At 44.1% G+C, this 24413-nt stretch overlaps 1 protein-coding gene across 1 annotated transcript in view; it reads right to left on the minus strand.

Moving 5' to 3' along the window:
- Positions 1-1186: 1186 nt before the first annotated feature.
- LOC308304866 (disks large homolog 4-like) overlaps positions 1187-24413 on the minus strand; it is a gene marked incomplete at both ends in the record, with an annotated part of 136146 nt that continues 112919 nt past the window's right edge. The window contains 12 exons of the mRNA XM_080749494.1: positions 1187-1293; positions 2403-2494; positions 4035-4144; positions 6412-6584; positions 7080-7181; positions 9285-9332; positions 10839-10869; positions 11402-11447; positions 13049-13225; positions 19713-19827; positions 20526-20628; positions 24130-24286. Coding sequence (XP_080605620.1) covers positions 1187-1293; positions 2403-2494; positions 4035-4144; positions 6412-6584; positions 7080-7181; positions 9285-9332; positions 10839-10869; positions 11402-11447; positions 13049-13225; positions 19713-19827; positions 20526-20628; positions 24130-24286 — 1261 coding nt within the window. The remainder of the gene's footprint in view (positions 1294-2402; positions 2495-4034; positions 4145-6411; positions 6585-7079; positions 7182-9284; positions 9333-10838; positions 10870-11401; positions 11448-13048; positions 13226-19712; positions 19828-20525; positions 20629-24129; positions 24287-24413) is intronic.

Genomic DNA, 24413 nt, shown 5'->3' on the forward strand with positions numbered 1-24413 from the left:
GGGGATCCTCTCTGCAATTCCCTCGCGGGCCCACAGGTTGAGAACCACTGTACTAAAAAGGTTTCTCTGTATCGTACCGCTGCTGCTAAATGCACGCTAGTTTGGCGGGAGAGAAGAAGAAGAAGAAGAAGAGCGGCATGATGGGAGTTTACAGCGAACTGAAACCCCTCCCCCACATTGTCCCGGGACCTCCCGCCACCAGCTGGGTCCACCACTCTCGTTCTCTCTCTCTCTCTCTGCGTTCTCTCCATCCCCGCCTCCTTGAAGTGGAATATGCCGTTAAGATTATTTCTCTGTCAAACATAGCCGATCTACAAGCTCACACACACACAGCGTGTTGTTGTTGCCTCGTGGCGCCTCCGCCGCCGCCGCTGGGAGCTTGGTTGCACTCGCTGTCGGTGTCACACTTTGTCGCGAGCTTGTAGAACGGCTCATTTCGAGACAAATCAAAAAACAGAACGTTAAAACCCCAGCTTTGAGGGTTAAAAGTGGTTAATTAATTAACTAATTACACGTCTTGTGGTGGTAGTGGACTCACATCGTCATTGTCTCATGTTGTCTCTCTCTTTTGGTATCGTTTTGTTCACGGAAATTCTGTGGAAACCCCTCCCCTCTCTCACCAATCCTCCCCATGTCTCTTCCGTGTCTCCGTGCCTTTGAGGAGCACTGGTCGTCGTCTCTCTCTCTCCTCCTCCACTCTCTTGTTGTCTTGTCTGTCTCTTGTGTTTTTAAGTCAAAGCGCTGCTGACAGACAAGGCAGGCTGGCTGGCTGGCTGTGGGCATGTGGCGGGGGGGGTGGAGGTGATGGGTGGGTGGTGGCTGTGTTGGCATTGGGAGAGGGGTAGGTAGGTAGGTAGGTAGGTAGGTAGGTAGGTAGGTAGGTAGGTAGATAGGTAGATAGGTAGGTAGGTAGGTAGGTATGTAGGTAGTTAGGTAGGTAGGTAGGTATAGGTACAGTATAGACGAATCCACGTTCTACAGAGTGCTGCCCTTAGTTGCGGTGTCGCGGCGTCAATTGGTGCCCCTTTACACCGCAGTTATGATTGCTGCTCTGTGGATTCGTCTATATGTTTGTAGATATGTAGGTAGGTAGGTGGAGTGGGTTGGTAGGTAGGTGGGATGGGTAGATAGGTAGGTTTGTGGGGTGGTAGATAGGTAGGTTGGTGGGTTGGTTGGTGCAGCATCATCACAGCCTCTCCCGGGTGGGGATCCAGATATAAGGCCCCGATTGTTCCTCGATCACCGTCTTCACCTTGTGGTAGACCTCCTCGAAGCTGTCTCCTTCTACCACGGCTGGACAGAGAGAGAGAGAGAGAGAGAGAGAGAGAGAGAGAGAGAGAGAGAGAGAGAGAGAGAGAGAGAGAGAGGAGAGAGAGAATATCTCTTTACAGACAAAGATAAAGAAGCAGAGACAGATCCTGACCAAATGCAGACTGAGTGACAGTCTAGCCGTATACAGTAGCAGAGAAAGGATAACACAAGAACTAAGAACTTTCTCTTCAAATGTGACAAATATACTGAACGTATACGAGCAGAATATGTTGAACAGAGAAAAGAGGAATAGGTGTAGAGATTTCACAACGAGACACAACAATCCCCTGTAAATGATGTGTATTTTCGGTGTGGTAAAGTGGTCCACAAAATCATCACATCTGTTAACTCACCCACTGCATATGTCGAGTTTGACGAGCTATAGTTATGGGTCCACTCTGCTTATGACGAATATGACGAGTTATCAATTAGCTTTAATAACTATAAAACAAAAAAGTATGATCGCCGATTCGCCGTCCATAGCGCTCTATGGACCCGCCCTATTCACAAAAAACGGATCTGGATGTTCCAGAACGGAAATGGGGGGGCGGGACAACGACGCCTGTATCCTGTCTGCCGAAATGTCATCCGGTTCAATGTTGTGCAACACCAGCGTGGCGCTCCGTCGGTTTCGCTTTGAGCGATGGAAGGCTGTAGTGCTTTGTTGCTTACCGTGCCTGGATCGTATTGTGAATGCAATCGGTGAACCATCGCGCAATGGATTCGCGCGCGCGCCCACGTTAAAGGTAGGCAAAATCCTGGCGGTGTGGACCATTAGAAGGGTCTTAAAAATAGCGGTGGGTGAGTTAAGGACCCCCAAATTAAACAATTTTGTGCCAGGCTACCCCATAAGAGAATATTTATGTTGTTAAAAATTGTAAAACTTTTTTCACAATTCTTGATATTTGTTTCCCCACAGAAACCGTTGAGCTCACACGATGCTAAGCACAGTGAGCTTGTAGATCACCTACTGTATTTTCAAACAACCGAAATATAAAAATGTAAGTGGTTGAAAACTGTTCCTCGTTTTGCCGCGGGACCCCGTTGGACCACACTCAAGGACCCCTGGGGGTCCCCAGACCAGTGTTTACCTGAGAAGCACTCTAGGAAGTCTTGTTCTAGTTTCAGAGCTCTGTCCATGCCTTTCCTGGCCTGCTCCTCTGTCAAGCGAGTGTTGATTTCTCTGCAACAATATCACACATACGCACACACACACACACGCACGCACGCACGCACGCACGCACGCACACACACAATTATCTGTTATCAGAATAGAATTAACAATGTGCTGTATGTTCAATATCCCGTATTGAATAACAATTGTCACACATGACAAATGGTAGACATATCCTCGTAGAATAAGTGCCTAAATGGCCAAATTGTGACGTGGACAATGCTGATTCACCACTCATTATTGGCTATGAACTCCGCCAGTCAGGATGCTTGTTACATTCCAAAATCGCTATCTGTCAAAGAGACAACTCAGGCAGAAAGTGATTTTGGAATGTACTGTAACAAGCATTCTGAATCAGCAGTCATAGGAGAGTAGAGTTATAGGAAGATATAAATAAAGGCAGATAAATGTGACTTAGGCAAAATGAGATGACTTAAAGGCAGATATAGTGACGTTTTCCAACCTTATTTTCTGAAAACTTTAAAATATGACATACGTAATTATGCTATGAGGCCAACAATATGTACAGTAATATACACATGTATTTTAGAGTACATACAGGACACATTATAGTAATGAATGTAACAGAGTATAGATTACAGTAATGAATGTAACAGAGCAGGGGTCTTCAATGTTTTCAGGCCAGGGACCCCTTAGCTGAGAGAGAGATGAAGCAGGGACCCCCACTACATGTTGTATAAAATTGTGTTATAGATTAAAAATGTTCATAGATTTCTTAGACAGCTTATAGACTTGTTTGACAGCACTGTCATCATGTTGGAGTAATGTGTATTTTCAGACATTTAACCACTTGAACCATCAAATACTTTAGTCTGCTCTTCTTTTCCCTCTACAAACCTCTTTGTGGCGTTGTAAGCTTGTAGATCGGATATCTTTGGCTAATGTCCCACTCAGAATAGGGATGCTAGGGTTCAAATGGTTTATGTAAAAAAACATGATCATATCACACAATGATTTGGCGGCCCCCCCTAGGGGTCCCGGACCCCCCGTTGAAGACCCCTGTAATAGAGTATATAGAGTATGCATACAGGACATTATAGTAATGAATGTAACAGAGCAGGGGTTGACACTAAGGTCTCAGAGGCGCTTGCCCATCGGGCAAGTACAGGTCATGTTCTACTTGCCCAAAGGTCATGCTCACTTGCCCGAAAAGTAAATTGTCCATTATAAAATAATAGGTAAAATAATTGAATTACTGTTTAATTTAACACTGTAACACAGTGTAGCAACAGAGAAAACAGCACATTATAGGTAAACAGTGCTCTTATGTTACCTTCTACAGACCAGAAGACGGAGTACTCTGGCCAATTCCAGGTTTTTAGACAGATACTGTATTGCGTGTTGTGTTTATAGACCTTTGCGTCCCCTCTCAAACAAGCACTTGCCCGGTCGGGCAACCCAAAAGCAAACTCCACCTGCCCCAAAGTTTAATTTACCTGCCAGGGGCAGGTGGACAACCCTTAGTGTCAACGCCTGCAGAGTATAGATTACAGTAATGAATGTAATAGAGTATATAGAGTATACATACAGGACATTCTCCAGAGACTTGGGCCGGACAAATATGGCGATAGGATGGAGCTGTGCGGCCTGCAGCCTGCGCACGGCGTTGGCTGATACATCCAGGATGCAATGTTTACCCTGCTGCTCACACACACACACACACACACACACACACACACACACACACACACTCACGCGTGCACGCGCGCACGCACACACACGCACACACACACACACACACACACACACACACACACACACACACACACACACACACACACACACACACACACACACACACACACACACACACACACACACACACACACACACACACACACACACACACGTGTGCGCGCACACACACACACACACACACACACACACACACACACACACACACACACGACCAGGAAGACAGTTAATATAATGTTGCCGTCTGGTGGCAACCTTGTATCAAAGATATTCAATTATTAAAGAATAGTCCTTGCCAATTCGAACATATGTGCTCCGAATGATGTGCAGTTTGGGTTATGGGGTGTGCACAGTATAAAGTATGAGGGATTGAATGTAGGCGTCTCAGAAGTAATGTTGGAGAACCAAGACTCATCTCCAAATTTGGGCACTGTTTCAGCATGCGGTGGTTACCATGGCGGAGACGCCTGCACAGTACAGGCGGCGGTTTCAGTGATCTCCAAATTTGGGCACTGTTTAGTATCAGTGATGTCAGCATGCGTGTCTCAGACAGACATGGGACAGACAGACATTCGGTGGTTTATTAGTAGATCCAGCGAGAGTGTGTAGTGTTGCTGGGATAGAAAAGGGTTGATAATAAAGTAGATTTTCTTCTGATTTGTCTCTCTGAAAAAAAGTCATTTTAGTTTGAAGATCTTGGAGAGATTGTGTGTCTTGTGCCGATCGGGGCGATATTTAGTTCAGTAACCAAGGGGCTAAAGAATGGTTCAGAAGCTGTGTTCACGGGTTAGGGTTAGGGTTAGGGTTATTATCCCTTTGGAATGAATAGACTCCAACCTAAAAAGGAGTCGTGGTCGGCTGATTTTTATCTTAAAAGAGTTAATGGTCAAAGGATCCTCATGAATACTAATGTTATTGCATGGAGTCACATGATCATATTTTTATTTTTTATTTTATAGAGGTCTTCATTTATTACCACTCATGACCTTATCCTTCTAATAAAAGTTATTACTTGCACCATTCATTCATTCATTCATTCATGCATGCATTCATTCATTCATTCATTCATTCATTCAACCTTTACTTTTAAAGAGATTTCAGAGATTCTCAGTTAAAACAGTTTCATAACATCGTTGTCGGGTGGAAACCTTGTATGTCCAAAACCTTTTGTTTTGTATTTATCACTTTTAAAATGATTTAAACTAGTGAAAACAGCCGATCTACAAGCACACAACGCCTCGCGGCTGTTTTCACTACTTTTGTGCGATGGCCTTGTATGATGAAGCAGTGCTTTACTTTGCGAAGGTACAAGGTTTCTGCGACGATAAGGTAAATGTACGGTTATTGCGTAAATTCCTAAAACGGTCAGTTTTAAGGTCATGTTGCAATCCATGAACCTGGTGCCTCGATACTGAAAGCAATCTTTAATTCCCTGGTCAGATCCTGAAGAGCTAAGCCATTACTTAGCCAGCGCTCCCGTGAAACCACATTGTTGCCCTCTTATAATAGCTTCTCAGAGGTTAACGCTCGGATAAACACTCGGATAAATCAATAGTAAAAATGTCAAACGCTTCAGGAGCAGCGGTCATCGCCATGACAGCTCTGAGATGGATTCTGGACGGTCAGTGTTCTATTTTTGGCCATGGACACACACGAGTGGTCAATAATATTACCAGAAACATCTAGCCCTATAGTCCTAAACGTCTGCTGAAGGACTCCTATAGTATATTTTCCGATGTTAACAATAGGATTTCTGCATCAATTAAATCATCCTGAGGAAAACCTGGACTGGAGATTGCCATTTCAATCACTGGGTGACATTTTTAATTACTTAACTTTTTAGTTACTTTTTAGAGTTTTAAATGAAGCTATATAGTGTGAAGAAAGTAATTCTCTTCTGTCTTCACAGTACCGTTTCAGAAAATCATCATCATTGCAATATCTATCTATAATTTATTTCAAAGAGAAGCGCTTGTAGAACTACTGTGTATCTTTAAAAAAAATATATTAGATATTACCCTTTTAATGCAATATCTAATTATCTAGCTATTATTAGTTTTTACAAACATATTCCTTTTTGGTACCAGCCGGGGGGAAAACAGCGACACTAGCGGCCAATCGTAGGAACCTTTAGTTCCGGGTTTGTCTCATGTTAAATCTGGATAACTGGCCCCCTGGCGCCCCCTGGCTGTACATGAGGTGTACTCTACCTGTTCGGCCACCTCGCGGACACTCTGGACGCTGGTCCCGTACAGGTGGCTGTTGTACTGCCCCGCCTCGATGAAGCGGTGGCTCTGGATGTCCTTCTCCATCTGCTCCCTGGACGACACGAAGTGGTAGTCCCGCCCGTCTACCTCGTACTCCCTCTTAGGCCGCGTGGTGTCTGCGCGGGACACGGCACCGTTACACAGTGGTGGAAAAAGTACTCACATGTTTTACTCAAGTAAAAGTATCAATACTGCAGTATAGACATACTCTGTTACAAGTAAAAGTCCGGAATTCAGAATGTACTTGAATAAAAGTAAAAGTGTTGGTCTTCATCCCCTCCCCTTTTACCATTCACCCAACACTGTGGGTGTGGCTAACTTCAGCTGGGTCACCACCCACCATGACAACCAGGCATATGAACTTGTGGGTGTGGCCACATGAAAACCTAATTTTAACTCTTTCTGTACACCTTTTTGGAAAATATCTTCATCCTAGTATAATCATACTGGGGGGGGGGGGGATCATGACACATCATCTTCAAAATACTCTTTAATCTAAAAATAAATAACCTGAAAATAGGCTATATCTCCAAACTCACTACTGAGCTTGTAGATTGATCCTTGTTTTTTTCATCCATTCATTCGTTCGCTCTGAATGTTAAAATACTCACGGGGGACACAAGATCCAAACTTGTCGGGGAACTCAGACAGCAGGTCGTCATTTACCCGGTCCTTCACCGGCCCTAGTATTATGATAGGTCTCGCATAATGAACTGTGGAGAGAGAGAGAGAGACAGAGAGACCGAGAGAGAGTTTATACAGAACATTGTGTAAAAGTAAGTACGTTGAAAATAAAACTGATATTGAGACTGTGGAAGAGATTATTAAAGTAAATTTGGCCCGGGCCAAGGACCAGTACTTGGCTCCAGTGATTCTCTAGTCACAGCCAATACAACCTCTATATTGGGATCTCAAGGTCTGTCCGGTGTTGCTGTTGTTCACAGTGTTTTCTTGGCCACCGGGCCACTCAACGTGCTTTGAATGTGATGACGGAAGTAAACTACACAAAGGCAGTTTAGCACAGCAAATGTAGCGGCAAGAGAAACAAGCTTTGAACAACATTAGGAAGGAAGCCCAAATATAAGCAGCCACACTTTAGAAACAAGCCCCCCCCTCCTCCCCTACCAATATTTACAAGCCATAAGTCGCTTATAACGACACGGCAACCGTTGAGACACAGTGAATTCTGTGACTGTCTTGTGACCGATTAGATTAGGTGCCCAGCAAGCCAAATGACGTCATGATGATGTTATGATTAATGTCCTCCAGTGACTCCAGTGACGTTCAGAACAAGGCCAGATCACAGCCCATATGGGGATGATCTTGACTTCATTACCAGGACGTCATGGACTATAGGATTATAGCTTTTGTTTTAATGTTAGTTGAAATATGAGCATATAAGGTTATATTCTGGGACATATCTGACAAGTTATGATATTTACCCGGCCTCGATCGGATCCTCTCTGAGTAATCCACGGCGTCCGTTTTTGTGGGCAGGATTTATGTTGGTTGAAATAATCAGGTGATATTCTAGGCCAGATCTGACTAGTCATGGTTTGACTTGATCTGGCCCCAATCGAGATGTCACTGATTGGTCCTGGTCCTCACCGTGCTTGCTGGGTTAGGTTAGGTTAGGGGAGATGAACCAATCACTGAGGACCAGCTCTACTTTGGCAGAAAACCAGCCGCAGTGGGAGCACTTTATACAGCCTGGATAATGAAGTGAAACCAGGCTGAGTGTCAGGCAGGCTATAGGGGCCCTCAACCCTCCAGGGGCCTCTACCGCCCACACACACACACGCACGCACGCACGCACGCACGCACGCACGCACGCATGCACGCACGCACGCACGCACGCACAGGAATCTGCTGCCGTTTGGGGCTGCTAACTATGGACAGGGTACTTTTTATAGAGTACAGTATGGCAAAACATGCATAATCCCATTTTTAGTGAGGGTGAGTTTAACTTGGCACCTGTCAAGTTTCAGGTTGTTGCCCTGAATACGAACCCACTGCATTCGTCAACAAAACATTGTTAAAAGTAGGGTTGAACGGACAAAAGTTGGGGGAATGTTTTCAGTGTCTTCCGAGTCACGCTATACGGTAAAAAAACAAATCCCTTCATATTTGGGTTGTAGCTTGAGACATGTATTTGTTGGATTTCTTTCTGGATTGGCATTGAGAAGCTGTTAAGAGCAGATCTATATTTAGACTTGGAACACGCATACATTAATACATAATGAGCTCTGGGGCTGACGCTGACTGACTTTAACTGGCATTTTCTTCTTTAAAAGTGGAACAGTAGAAACTAGAAAGTCTTTGTACAGCGTGTTTTTGTGAGAGTGGAACCGGGTGCCCTGAATAAGGGAAGGTTTGTGGAAGTGGAGAGGAGAAGGGGGGTCTCCATGGATGCTGCTGCTGGGTCCAGGGGATCCTCCTCATCCTCAGACCCTCAATCCATCCCCCATATCCTCAATATCTCTGTAAATTAACTTTAAAGGAATAATTCAACCCCATTTTTTTTCCCCATTGATTAGTCACCCCATATTTTTTTTGTATTTGTCGAATTCCTAAGACACAAATTTGATTATAGTAAATTTACCCCCATTGATTCTGGATGGAGACCCAAATGCAAGGCCCTGGATGGGGACCCAAATTTCAAGAATACAGGATACGCTGTCAAAGTGCACTAGCTACTGTTGAATTCCAATCCTGAAAAGTAACAGTTTCGGACGTATGAGGTTTCCACCCGACGGAGACGATATGAAATCCTGAGATAATAAATATTTCATTGGAGAGAATGTGATTTTCCTAACCTTCCACTTGTGTGACAGTCTCGTAGCTGTGAGCCGTGTCGTCTCTCCCTGAGGACAGCACATAGGGAAAAAAAAGACCGTTTCTTTATTAGTGTTGTCAAAATGACTTTCAACCGCAGTAGCTTGTCTTGCTACTGTCACTGCTGCTGACATGGTTGTCTTACTGTTCATTGTTAACTGACTGACTGGGGCTACTACAGTATAGCTGCTGCAGAGAGCAGCCTATATGGCTGTGTCCCAAATCACTTCCTACTATTTAGTACTATAGTGATTATGCCTTCTTTTTGGTAATAGTGACCCAATGTATGGTGATCATTATTATACCCTATAACGCAGGGGTCTTCAACAGGGGGTACAGAGTGAAAGCAGGGTCAAGTTTACTACATATCGACGGGCTCAAAAGTGGCTAAATGTTTGAAAAAACATTAACACAAATCCAACATAGACTGATGACAGTGCTGTCAAACAAATCGAAAAACAAAAAACAAAAACAAAAAAAACGCATACAATATGTAGAGGGGGTCCCTGCTTCATCTCTCTCTCAGTTAAGGGGTCCTTGGCCTGAAAACGTTGAAGACCCCTGCTATAACGGACTCACAAAGCAAAATGAAAAGCATGGTACAACTGATGCAAATCCTACATACCATCATGCACTGTGCTGAAAAGAAAAATACCCTTGTTGATAGTGTCCCAAATGGTTTTCTTTCTTTATATCCTTCTTTTCTTTCCCACGGATGAGTTCCCTAATTAGTCTCCTACATAGAACTCCCTACATAGGCAGTAGGGAGTAGTGAATGAGTTAGTGATTTCGGACACAGCCCATGATCTCTAAGTAGTAGTTGGTCTACTTACTCATTACCTCACCTACACTAAAGTGCCAAGTAAAGTGTTCATTTAACTCTGAGTGTGTACACATTTGTTGGATTTGTTCCAATTGAGCATGTACAAATGCAATGATTTGGTTGCATTTGAGAATATACATTTGAGAGAGTACACATGCTATCAAAAAGTATACACATGCCACCGCATGTTGCATTCAGTTGCATTTGTACCCTCTCGAGTTACAGATGGATAATTTACCACTGATAATTTTAATTGTGGGGGGTCCTCAGAGTTACTACAGGGGGTGGTTCAAATCTTTGTGTGATAGAAACCTTTTTTCTCTTTTTTTAATTAATCACTTGAACCCTAACATCTATATTCTGAGAACTTTAGCCAAAAGTAGCAGATCTACAAGCTCACAACGCCTCGCAGCGCGAGGCGTTGTGAGCTCGGCTGTGAGCTCGGTTGTAAGCCCGGCTATATGAGATCGGCTATTTTCCACAAAGAGGTTTGGTGTAGAGGGGAAAAAGAGCGAAAGTTCAAGTTTATGAAGTATTGACAGTTCAAGTGGTTAAATATCTGAAAACAATGAAACTATATGGAATCTATGACAAGGTTGTGGGGGTCCCTGCTTCATCGCTCTCTCAACTAAGGGGTCCTTGGCCTGAAAACGTTGAAGACCCCTGGGGTAGAGCTGAACTTTCAGACAAACCGAACTACTCGCCAACTTACCTTGAGAGCCCAAACTGTCCCGATTATGGTCCTGCAAGACAAAAGAACCAAGAGACTTTTATTAGACCGATACGTGACGAGAACGTTCAGCTTTTAAAGAGGTGGTGCTATGATTTTTTTCCCCCCTCTAAAACATGATTATCAGGTATTATGATTATACTAGGAGGAAGATTTTTTTCAAAAAAGTATACAGAAGAGTTAAAATTGGGTTTTTATGTGGCCACACCCCCAGTTCATTAAGTATGCATGGATGTCATGGTGGGTGGTGACCCAGCTGAAGTTAGCCACACCCCACAGTGTTGGGTGAATGGTAATTAGGGGTTGGAGTTGATTCTGTGATGTAATAAGTATGTGTGTTTTTCAACTGACACTTTTGACCACAAGGTGGCAGCCTCCAAGAGAAAACAAACAAATACCAAGAGAATACATAATTGCTCATAAAAACCACACCAGGGGGTCTAATGAAGTACTTTCAACCTCCTAGACACATGAAAAACAGAAAAAGTACAAAACTACGGCACCACCTCTTTAAACCGTTTCTAACACAAAGACGATATGCTTACCCTCTCTTTGGTGTTGCAACGAGAAGACCACTCCTTCCTCTCCACCCTGAAGACATCACGCATACAAAGAAAAAGAGATGCATTAATCCATTTTAGAACGGGTACACATTTTGTGTATCATTATTTTATGCTTTAACTATTGAAAAATAGCAGATTTACAAGCTCACAGCGCGGCACCGAGTGCCGCGCTGCGAGCTTGTAGATCTGCTATTTTTGAAAAATCGTGAAAATTAGAATTTTGACCCGATTCTATAAGTGTCTCTTTTGAATCCTTCTAAGATTTTTTGAAAAAAACCTATGTTTCTATGTCGGCAATCTGGCTTAGCCATCGTCAAAGAAAGGGTCCTTTTCACTTAACTGGAGCTCAGTTAGTCTGTTCTTGAGAGACTACTATGTCACTTTTTCAAAAATAGCAGATCTACAAGCTCGCAGCTGCTGTGAGCTTGTATATTTGCTATTTTTTAATAGTTAAAGCATCCACAAATGTTAGGCCTAAATGGGTTAAACCCTCAGACGGGGAGAGAGATATAATGGCGATGATGGCAAGGTGTAAAGATAATGAGAGTCCCCCCTGGCCCGCACTGCGCTCCAGACTGTTTATGGCACACGCATCGATCTGTGCAATAAAACAAGCGGGAGCGAAAACGACTCTATCATTATCTTTATGCTGATGATGTTGTTCTGTTTGTGCTGCCTGGCCTGCAACCTGATCACTGGCCAAAAACACACCTTCCCATAAGACAACTGAAGTGCCCCAAATGCAATAAAAGACACCCGTTTTTGGTCCATTATCGCTTTTATAGGCAGATGAATAATTGGTGCGGTTCTGTTGTCTTTATACAGTATGACTTGACCTCTTGATTAACTGTGAAGCAGAAAGATGTGATTCAGCTTCAATAGATTATATTTCAGTAGCTTTGGAGTACAGCATGATGACATGGAATGTGTCTGTCACATATTTGAAGGGGTGTGGGTGATATCATATTTGTTTTGTTAAAAATAAGATAATGTTATTCTGATAGCAATCATTGCTGCGTGTATCTATTCTGCATCTAGCTTGAGGCAAGACCCAAATTCATAGTGAAAATTTTTAACAAAAAAATGTTCCTTAATATGCTAGATGCAAAATAGATACACGCATCATTGCTATAGACTATAGAGTGTTTGTTCATTAACAGGAGTCTCCCTGTCTCTCCAGCTCTTTGATAAACAGAGAATACACACTCAGGTGAGAACTCATACAGGATAAACAAGTGATGAAGCAACAGTACAAAGAGGGAACTGGAACACTATAACAGTGATCTTTGTGGGGATCCACCGCGGGTACCGCCAACCAGGAAGTGAACTGTGACTTGCTACAACTGGCTTATTGGTTTTGTCACGGACACATGTGCATATATGGTACTTAAATTTCAATGGATCAAATGTATTGCATAATTCAATTCAAGCCATATGGAAAACTAAATGGGGGGGGGGGGGGCTTGTAGATCTGCGATTTTCACTAGTTTGTGTCCCGGGGAGACGTCTTAATTTGCCACAGTATACCTGCGTTTGCTGGGTATGAATCCCATCTCCTCCGTACTATTATAGTATACCTGTGTTTGCTGGATATGCTATGAAGCCCATCTCCTCTGTACTATAGTGTACCTGTGTTTGCTGGGGATGAAGCCCATCTCCTCGGCTTCGTTCTGGGTGCTGACCCGCCTGGCCTGCCACCACTCCTCGTCGCCGCAGTCCAGGATGTGAAGCACGTCGCCGAACCTGAAGCCCAGAGCCTGGCTGAGGAAGCCACAGTCTGCCGTCTTGTCATAGTCAAACAGAGCCCTGAGTGGAGGAAGAGGAGACACATTAAACTGGGTTCAAACCTGGATGGTTCGAGCGGCACGATTACATACAAAGTGAATGCAAAGACGAGACGACGTGCGACTGAGCGTGTGGCGCGAACGGGTGTGCGGCACGAACGGTTCCGAAAGGGGCGGCGCGAACAGCACGAACGGTCGCCTTGCATCTTAATTTAATCGATTTTCAATTTAATTAGGGTAATTCTGGTACGGATCTCGCTCATTAGAGCCCTGCTCGAGGCAAAAGGTCCACAGCCCGGTCCTCCTAAAACACAACAAGGTTCTGCATCTGGCAAGCCCGAGTCCGACACCAAATTAATGTAATTTCTCTCTGATTCTTTGTCTACGGTATATGATAAAATATGTATCACATTTGTTTGCATTTTTTTTAATGAAAACAACATTTTTGAAACAATGTATTCTTTGTACCAAAAAAAATCGACTTTTCTGAGAAATAAATCAGGATATCATTTTTAGGCCAAATCGAACAGCCCTAGACATAGTCCTGGTCACTGTTACTGAGAGAGAGAGAGAGAGAGAGAGAGAGAGAGAGAGAGAGAGAGAGAGAGAGAGAGAGAGAGAGAGAGCGAGAGAGAGAGAGAGAGATGGGGAGGGAAAGAGAGCTCGACAGAGAAAGAGAGAAAGAAAGGGAGAGAGGAGAGAGACACACACAGGGAGAGACAGACAGACAGAGAGAGCGAGAGAGACTGTGGAAGGCAAAGCAGATCCTAGCAGTAAATCTTGCAGTAACGGGACAGAGAGCGCTAGCTATTTTGGGGTCAGGTTTGATAGGCGTGAACCAGCGGGTGAATTGACAGTATTTCTGGAGGTGAAGTGGCAGGTCTTTCATCTCTGCCTGCGTGCGTCTGGCATCTCTGGGATTTGTGGGAGGAGAGAGAGGAGCAGTAAAGCAGCAGGGGTCATCGTGTCGCTAGCAGATCAGCTCCAGAGCTTCAGTTTCAAGAAGCGGGACCATGATTTGTAGCTGGTCAACCACTGGTCAACCGCTGGTCAACAGCTGGTCAACCGACCGCCGCATAGCGAGTGTGCGGCGCGCTCGTTCCATCGCAGCTGGACGCCTCCAAAATCACACAAACGTGCATTGTAATAACGTTGCTGTCGATCGAGCCTCATATGTCCAAAACCGTTACTTTTCAGGATTCAAATGAGAAAATAGCAAAAGGCGCAGATCTACAAGCGCAAAACGTGTCTCTTTGAGCTGTGTTTCGAGCTTGTGGATCTGCTACTTTTGATGCTTTCGTGCAAAGCTGTAGTATGATCAAGTAGGGTGTTAAATTAGGAAAACACACAAAAAGTGTGCTTTTGAGACAAAAGAGGTTTCTGCCCGACAGCAGCAACGATGTACTATGTTATTATAAGTGTGACGTCTCCGTTTCACTTTGAATCTGAGTCCCTCCAAGCTGGGAAATATTTGAATGTATTTTTTTATTTTATTTTTTTATATATTTTTATCCCACGGTTTTGCAACCCATTTTTTCACCCAGTGCCAACTACCTAACCTGTAGTCCTGGTTTCTGCTCTCCCCCTGCCGCGCCAGGGGAATTGGGGAGCACCTGGCTGGCTAGGGGGAGGTAGTATAGAAACCAGGACTACTGCATGTCTTTGTGAGGGCATCTACCCGAGGAGACACGGGGAGAACATGCAAACTCCACACAGAAAGGCCCTATCGCCAACCCCACCTAGGGTGTAGGCACTGATGACGCGGAGTGAGGAACACACCCCCAGCGCCCACAGCGTCCCCCGGCGGGAATCGAACCCAGGACCTTCTAGCTGTGAGGCAAAGCGCTAACCACTGCGCCACCGTGCCCCCTTTTGAATGTATTTTATGCATTCTAATCCACACGTGACAATGGTTAAATGCATGTACTGTATGTGATGAGGCACTGATGACGCACTGGGAATAAATTGAAGCCATGATATTCTTCGGCTGCTCCTTCATGAAGGGTTTTACTGAATGGTCAACAGACTGTCTAGTTGACAGACTGTTACACATGCTGTCAGGTCGGGTTTGGCTCATCCCTGGACACTGTGACATGACATGCCATCTGGACGAAGATACAGAACTTTGAAAAGGAAAAACAGTTTGTTTCAGTTGAAGTAGTTTTGTCCCTTCATCCATTACTGCTAAACAAGCTGCCCCTCTGATATGATGGTTCTGTGTTGGTGCCAGTCATGTGACTACTGGCCAATAACAACGTGTCTTTTCCGTGACTTATCAATCCATCCATTTCCTGATGTTGCGCGGCTGCGCGGCTCAGCTGTTCTTACAGGCTGCGTACGTAAAGGCCCGCCCCCACCTGCCTCTGATTGGCCAACGACTTCCGGTTTCTGTGACGCACGTGGAAGTGGGAGACGAGCGGAAACCACTGGTCGCCGAGTCCCGCGATCTCACGCCTCAGAGCTGAAGGAGGCGTCTACCTTTCTATGTCTCTGTTTTTAACCACCAAGTGTCCTAATAGACTAACATTTGGCAAATGTAGGCGGACGTTCAGGAAAAAAAAAACAGGCAAGAGTGGCGGCGGCGGGGGCCCGATCATTGTGGCTTGCATACAGTCCCGGTTAGGGGTGTAACGATATAGTAAGTGTATCGAAATATCGTTTTCAACTTAAAAAATCGAAGTATATCGAAATGAAAACAGCTAAAATCGAATGGTATTGTTTTATTTTGTATCGTATTGAATCGGCAGTGCAAAGAATCGATTATATCGATACTACCTACTTGTGCATTGTATTTAGCATTTTTAAGAAGAAAAAACTAAAAGGAGGGGTTTAATTACTTTTCCTTTCCATATAACTACACTGGTCTATCGATACATGTGTGTGATCTCTGGGTTCATGTCAAGGTGCAGGTTTGTCAATATACAATGTCCATGTATTTGGCAGATAATCACTGTGTTTACTTATTTATATCCATAATAATACATGTTTCCCTTAAAACCTGCACTATCCACACCTTTCACACAGATTTAATGTCTTTGCTAAATAGTTACTATATCGATTTTAAATAATTAAATCGAATCGTATCGTATCGTATCGCCATGAATGAACCAATATCGTCCATGTATCGTATCGTCAACCATGTATCGTGATATGTATCGAATCACTATTAAAATGTATCGTTACACCCCTGGTCCCGGTTCTGACTTGTTCCGCCAGTGACGAGGTTTCTGCCCGACAGTGACGATATATTGCCCAGCCCTACTGCACACTCTCCAAGTCATTCATTTGCCTATCACGAATAGGCCTTACTGTATGAACAGGGCTTTACACTGAGAAGAGCTTCTCATAGAAACCAGAGGTAATAAAGTGTAAGTTCCTCCCACGGTAATTTAAGGTACATTTGGGCTGCTCATCTGTTTGAGGTGCTGTACATTTACTGCCTGACGACTCGGCACCTCCTCCCACATAAAGACATCCGTTTGCTCTTGGTAGAAATGATTACATTTCCAAGGCTGTTCTTCCATGACTGTGAACGTTTGGCTGAGCACACAGTGCTCTCTGCTCGCTCTCCTCCAGGTAATGAAAAGCACGTCCTATGATTTGTCATGATTGAATCCACCTGCAACACATCCGCGGATAATAACATTATATTCAGCCTACTTCACCGTATGTCTGTCACTGTATCGCATCTTCCACGGCGTTGACTGCACGCTTCACGCCTGCTCAACCCAGCATAGGGTCCATACAGTCTAATAACAGCAGTCTCCTTGTCAAATCTGTATTGCAACCAAAGCAGTTTAGTATGTGAAACGGCACATGCTGACTGGACGTGTACACTTTTTTTAGGTCTATGGGTTTGCCGCTCTGACATCACGCTCTGGCTTCACTGTGATGTCACACTAACAGAATCCCTTTTATGCCCATATATGGAGTTCCCTGATGTCATCAATATTAAGCCCATATCTAACAGGACTTCATATGGGAATGCCCATATATGGAGGCCACGTTGGCCACATACCACACTAACAGAATCCATATATGGCCAAGACAGATGGCCAAGACAGCCCATATCTGTGTGACTGGTTCTACAGGCAGGGATCTCCATGTATGAGCATAAAAGGGTATGATGTCAGATGTCATAGACACATAACGAATAACTGAGTAAGCATGTTTGGGCTCTCACAGGATATCTCCATATACAGTATATGGATCTCCATATATGGGTACCAGGGGTCTCCATATATGGGTAACTGGTCCGATATACATCACTGGCCAGATAGCCAAGAATTGGCGCGCTGAGGCGTCTTACTAGTAGTATGTTACTACGCATATGTGTGTGTGTGTGTCTGTGTGCGCGCGCGCGTGCGTACAGATTGTGAACAACGTTGCACACATCACAAATTCCTGTTCAGTGGTGAAGCTGCACTATACAAGCTCTATACTATACTATATAGAGGGGTATGTGCATGCATAAAGCGAGTGGCAAAGTGAGTTTAACGTTGTTTAATGCAATCAGATAGGACTTTTCTGTTTGGATGTATGGGCTGTCAAGGCCAGAAAGTAGTTTGTTTGCAACTCAGTAGGCGTTCCCGCATAACTTCGGGTATGATGATGATGTCATGCGTATACCCTCTTTACTGCTCTTTATAGACGGGTTTCTTGTTTACAAACATTGAGACTAAATGCACAGCTGACTGTATCATGTAATCAATTCCGTCCAATCCCCAAACCTGTTGTTTTGGGGAGCACTGGTTTCATTGGCTAATTTTGGTACCGACCCTGCGCACGCATCTATTTCTTATCAGTGTAACGTGGACCAGAAACCCGTCTATAAGTTCTTCACCTACAGTATAAGAACAAAAATACTTACGAGTCTACAGTATATATTTTAGGGTATAGAGGTTGCCTCTGAATCGAGAACTGAGTGTGGAATGGATATACTAATTAAAACAATTACAATGTTTTGTAGTATATTGTAATAATAATGTGTGGCTGTCACAAAATCCCAAGACACACCCCGGTGCGGTTTGAAAACCACTCAATAGACGGTTCAGGCTAGCACGTCGCCCAGGGGTGTTTCTTGGTTCTTTCTGTACGGTACACAAAGGAAGGCCTATACTGTAATTGCGGCGCTATTGGAGCTGTGTAGTGTACTGTAGAGAGTTGTGTGGCTGTACGCCGCTCCGCCTACACTGCAAAACCACTGACTGTTCGTTCAACTCTGAGCCTTATTACGGGTCAACTGGTCTCACAGTTTAAATTAACACCCAGGCTTTTTGCTGTGTATGTATTATTATTGTACGGTTGTATAATGGTCTGAGAGCATTCTTTTGTTTATGCAGCAAATGTTGACCGAGCAGAAAGACTTGTTTTCTTTTTCTCTCACATGCACCGCATCGACTCTGTCGGGTGGAAAGCTCATATGTCGAATACAGACCAATACTAGACTCCTATAGACGGCTCAACACTTAGGTGCAATGCTGTAATATACTGTAAAGCCATAAATGGAAATATGTTTATGTCCGACATACTGTATGAAAGGAAGAGAGAAGAGAAGCACTCGTCAGCAAAGTGATTCATATAAACATTCGTCTAGGGTGCATGGCTCAGGCAAACATTTCGACATACTGTATGGCCAAAGTCTTGAATAGACAAGACTTGGTCTGACTTGATGTTTGTTGTTGACTTTCTTTTTCCAATGCCTTTCCCCCACGTCTAACTAAGCCAGCAGGTCCTGGGGAATCAAACCAGCAGTAACCCAGGCAGCCTCTCTTGTAGGCCTACCCTATAGGGACTTTTAAAAACATGTTTAAGACCCACATTTTCATTGTAGAGAACTCCTTCACTTGTTGTTTTATGGGTGTGTGTGTGTGTGTGTGTGTGTGTGTGTGTGTGTGTGTGTGTGTGTGTGTGTGTGTGTGTGTGTGTGTGTGTGTGTGTGTGTGTGCGCGTGTGTGTGTGTGTGTGTGTGTGTGTGTTTATTCTCCCTCCAGTTGTGACTGACTGACAGTGTGACTGAGTCCTTTATGTTGTCCTATAATCTGGTCTTCTTTGTCTTGTCCTATGCTTTTCTCTTGTCTCCTTCTTTTCTCTTTCTTGGGACTACGCCCCCAGGCCAGTGTAATAACTGGATGGGCGAAGGGAGCAATTCAATCCCGACCCTATGTGCGGTACGCTATTATTGTTACCATAGTCGATGGCTTGCAAGGGAGCCATGTTTTCTTTGGAGACGACGGAGGCGCGCCGTCTCAAGCGGACTTGAGCCACGTGAGACACGGCCAAGCGAGCTAAAGCGAGCGAGTCGCTGCGTCGAGCGTTGCGAAGTCTGCTTGAGCCGACTCAGCGCCGTCCGAGTTATGTTTCGATAGGGACAGAATCGTAAAACCTCGTCCCTCGGTCTTTTGGCACCCCCGCGCGGTCCAAGTGGACACAGCAGAGCGCTCCCTACCTCCGGTTCAGCCAATCACAAGGCATTGCGTAGGAAAACAGTAGTGGCATACGGTCCGTACCTGATGTAGAATCCTCTCTTTGGGTTGCTCCGCAGCGTGGTGGTCCCAGAACCCATACTGCTGTTCATCAGCTGTTCTCTCAGATCGTGGATCTTGGCTTCAAAACGGCTGTATTCTGAACACAACAATAGAAAACACATTTACACCAGTTAAAGATGCTATAAACGACGTATACTGTACTGTAGATATACCATTTTGTGTTATAATAATGAGTGTTAAATAGCTCCATAGTCTGATAATAATAATTGCTATAGGGTGTTTGTTCAGTAACATGGGTCTCCCGTGTTTTTAGTAAACAGAAAGTATATATTTGGGTCAGGACTCGGGATACCAATTTTAGGAGAGATGACTCATACAGGATGAACAGAGAATTGAGCAGACACACAACTGGAACTGAAACATTATAACATTGAAGTCGATAAACGTATGCACTCTCCTGATTAGATGAAATCGCCGACCCACCTTAAAACGTAAAAATAAATGTTCTACTTATTAAAGAGCTGGAGAGACAGGGAGACTGAACAAACACTGTAGCAATGATTACTATCAGAATATATACAGCTTTTAACAAAATACTTTTTGTTTCAACCAAAAAAAGATCACATACTGTACAGCACCTTTAATCCCGATATACCTTTCTGTACGGCAAATAGCTACAGTAAATAGCTGATCTACAAGCTGACAACGCCTAGCAATGTGGTGTGTTGTCAGCTTGTAGATCTGTTATTTTGTGTGTGAAAGTTTTCGCCTATAATGACATGCCTAAAACAGCTACAGTTCATGAAAGGCATTGGAGTTGTCAACAGCTCTTACCATCTGGTCTGTACTGGGCGATGATGGTGACCGTCTGTCCGGCGTTCTTCAGCGCGGCCGCTGCCTGTTCGTGCGTGGCCATGCGCAGGTCCACGCCGTTCACCTGACCACACAGAAGAAAACACAAGCTATCGCAAATGAAACAAACAATTCACATATAATAGACCATAGAAACGTCTGCGCACAAATACATGATTTCGAATGGTTTCGAATCGAGTAAAATCGCCCATGATGCGATCCAAAATATTCCCTATAGCAGTGTTTCTCAAACTTTCAAATTTCAAGGTCTCCCCTTAACTCTGACTGTGTACAAATGGAACCAAATGAACCCGTTTGTACACTGTCAAAGTTACAGACTTGTATGGGTCAATTTAGACTCCCCTAAAGGAACCCACAGTGTCTCTGAAATCCACTTAATTGAGAACCACTGCCCTATAGGATTTCCAACGTAAACCCAGGGTTGTAGCGGTGTCTGTGCCATGTCGTTATTCCAACATCTCATCGATCCAACTGTCCCCATCATAACTAACCCCATCCCTAACCTTAAACTCACATTAACCCAATCAATGGTCCTTATAACTTACCCTATCCCTAACCCACACTAACCTAATGGTCAGAATAATGTCGGACGGCCGGAATTATGGGCAGACCCCACGGCCTCTAGCTGCAGTGATGTCAGACTTCAGTGCTCTGTAGAATAACATCAAAGCTGTTCCATTTTGACCCCTAACCAACCCTTACAGTCTGTGCTTACCAACCAAGACCTTTCTTTGAATCTATAAAGACACACATTGGCTACGCTGGCTCTTTTGAAGATATTAAATGTGTGCTTCCCTGATATGAGTAGAAAAAAGAGGGTGGAAGAAATGTTATGGTCAGCGTGGATAATCTAAGGAATCAAGGTCAGTCTGGCTCCGGACAGGGGCGTCACAAGGGGGGGGTAGGAAAGTGGGACTGAGTTACCAGGGCCCAAGGTGGAGGGGCCCTTTAGTAACTTTAGCTATTGAAAAATAGCAGATATACAAGCTCACAGCGCGGCACCGAGTGCCGCGCTGCGAGCTTGTAGATCTGCTATTTTTGAAAAGTCGTAAAAGAAATGTGCGCAAATCTTTGAATATGTATTTTTTAAGCGAACATTTTGTAACTCAAATTTTGCTTCCGGGGAGGGGTCCCTCCCTGGAACTAAATATTTTGAGATGGGGGGGGTCTAGCTGTGGCCAAATACATATCATCTTGGGGGTCCTTCACATGAAAACGTTTGAGCACCACTGACATAGAAACATAGGTTTCTTGCACACATTTTTCACGATTTTTCAAAAATAGCAGATCTACAAGCTCGCAGCGCGGCACTCGGTGCCGCGCTGTGAGCTTGTATATCTGCTATTTTTCAATAGTTAACATTTATGGGGGGCCCCGCAGTGAATCCTTGTACCCAGGGCCCAGAATTTGGTGTGACGCCCCTGGCTCTGGACACACAGTGGCTCTAGATTAGACTGGACGCACAGTTGAGTTCTTTGAATGCGTGTGACCTGCTGCGACCCCGATTAATCTATTCTGAGCCAGGCTGCTGCTTGCTTGACTTTGAGGACTTTGTAAAAGTGAAACTCTCTCTCAAACCAGGAAGTGCAGGCAAAGTCAAAGTGACATCAGAATTAATGAGTTGTGGTGAAGCTAACTTTGTATCCTGTGCACAGTTACAACGCCAGAGGCCGCTCCACTAATCACGTCCAACCCCAGATTTGGCTCAAACGAAGGGTTAAATGCATTTTCCTGCTATGCCGCAAAAATGTGGAACGCCCTACTGATGGCCTTAAAGGAGTGTAAATCCCTACCCTCCTTTAAAACCGCTCCGAAAAGACACTTATGGGTGGCTGCATTTCGAAACTGGTAAAACAGACTAAGCCTATCCTTACCTTCCCTTGACCTGTGAAGTTGTTTACAAAATGTTATAGTACAGTAGCTACTACGGGAAAATAATGTCATGGGTGTATACAATGATACCAAACTTTATGCACATGTACAGCTGAGGATGCTTTTTACATTCTCTTTACTCTTTACCTTTTGCACTCTCTTTCTTTCCTGAGTCATTATTACTTATTATTTTATCTTTAGATGTGCTGTGTTTTTGTTGTTCTGCTGTTATTTTGTATATAGTACTGCATTGTCTGAAAGGAAGCCAAACAAAAATAAGTTTTACTCTTTTGTACCCGTCCTGTACAAAAGACGTAACAATAAAGTACAACCTTGAACCTGAGAAAAAAGGGACCCCAATTTAAACAAGCCTAAAAGCTTTCCTTGTATCAGTGAACTTCCCGTACCTTTTCTAATGCAAACCTCTAAGTATTCAATAAATCAATCATAAATCCTTATCCAGTAACCTACTGTAGGTTCTAGCTAACAGTTTAGTCATAATGCTGAGACCACAGAACCTATACTTCATCATCCAATCTCTCCTCAATAGAATAGAACAAGTTCTTGTCTATATCGTGTCGGGGGGAAACCTCATGTCCAAATCTGTTCCTTTTAAGAGAGAAAATGGCAAAAGCAGCAGATCGACAAGCTCCAAATGCGTCACTTAGCGCCACGTTTGGAGCTTGTAGATCTGCTACTTTTGATGCTTTTGTGTGATGCTACTGTAGTATGATCAAGTAGGGCCTTAAATTACGAAGAAATACAGAGATAAAAGGTATCTGCCCGACAGCTACGTTATCCTACTTCTCTTGTGTTTTTTAGAGACTACTACTTTATTCAACATAACCCCAAAATCTGAGGTCTTGAGTTGCTTCTGCAAGAAAGCTCAAACTGTGGAAAATGTGATATGGTAAATGTTCCATAGGGAGTAACAGGCTGAATAAGCATTAAATAATGATTTGATATTCTCATGTCTTTTTTTATTCATCACTCGTATTGCCGTCTAGCTCTGGGCTGAGGGAACGAGTGCATGGATGGAAACTGAGGGAATTTTCATTTCACTTTATGCTACAACATATTTAATTCACATGGTTATGATGTATTTTTACATTTTGATTAACCAATTAAACCCTATACGCCTAGTCGACCGGGGACCCCCAGGGCTCTCTAGTACAGTCCGCTAGTACGGTAGTTCTCCAACTTTCTCATGCCAATTAAGGATCCCCAAATTGATATGTAGGCTATTTCGCCACGGACCCCCATCTAGGGATGGGGCGATAAGCGATATTATCACTCACCATAATCGTATCGTGGAGATTTAATTTATCGTGATATAGTCCTCCATCATGCACTGGGATCAATTCACCTTTTATTTGCCGAGCTGCATATCCAGTACCATTTAAACCCTCTACAAGCTCACAACACGACGCGTTGTGGCATGTTGTGAGCTTGTAGATCGGCTATTTTTTGGCAAATGTTCCGCCCCAGGAAAATGGATGTTGGTGATAATTTGATTATCACGATAATATCCTAAATCGTGATTTCTTTTGTCACAATCATCGTGATATGACATTTTCATATGGTCCCATATCCTACCCCCATCTGAAAAGGTTTTGTACCAGGGACCCCCAGAAGAGGAGCTTCGTGTTAAAGTCCATGCGTTCAGAGATGAGAGCGGCAGTGGTTCTCTTACGCTCAGTATCTGGTCTCCTTTGTGCAGCTCTCCGCTGAGGTCGGCCGGACCCCCTGCCAGGATGAAGGAGATGAAGATACCCTCTCCGTCCTCTCCCCCCACGATGTTGAAGCCCAGCCCTGTGGAGCCTCGGTGGATCAGCACCCTGCGAGGGTCCCTGCATCATGGGACACAGAGAGACATAAAACCCATCAGTACCCTGTGAGGGTCCCTGTATGGGAATAGGGATGGGACGATAAGCAGCATTATCATTTATCGTGATAAAAAACACTCACGATAATGGT

The sequence above is a fragment of the Nannobrachium achirus genome (genome assembly GCF_963921795.1).
Source record: "Nannobrachium achirus genome assembly, chromosome: 19".
Classification (NCBI taxonomy): domain Eukaryota; kingdom Metazoa; phylum Chordata; class Actinopteri; order Myctophiformes; family Myctophidae; genus Nannobrachium; species Nannobrachium achirus.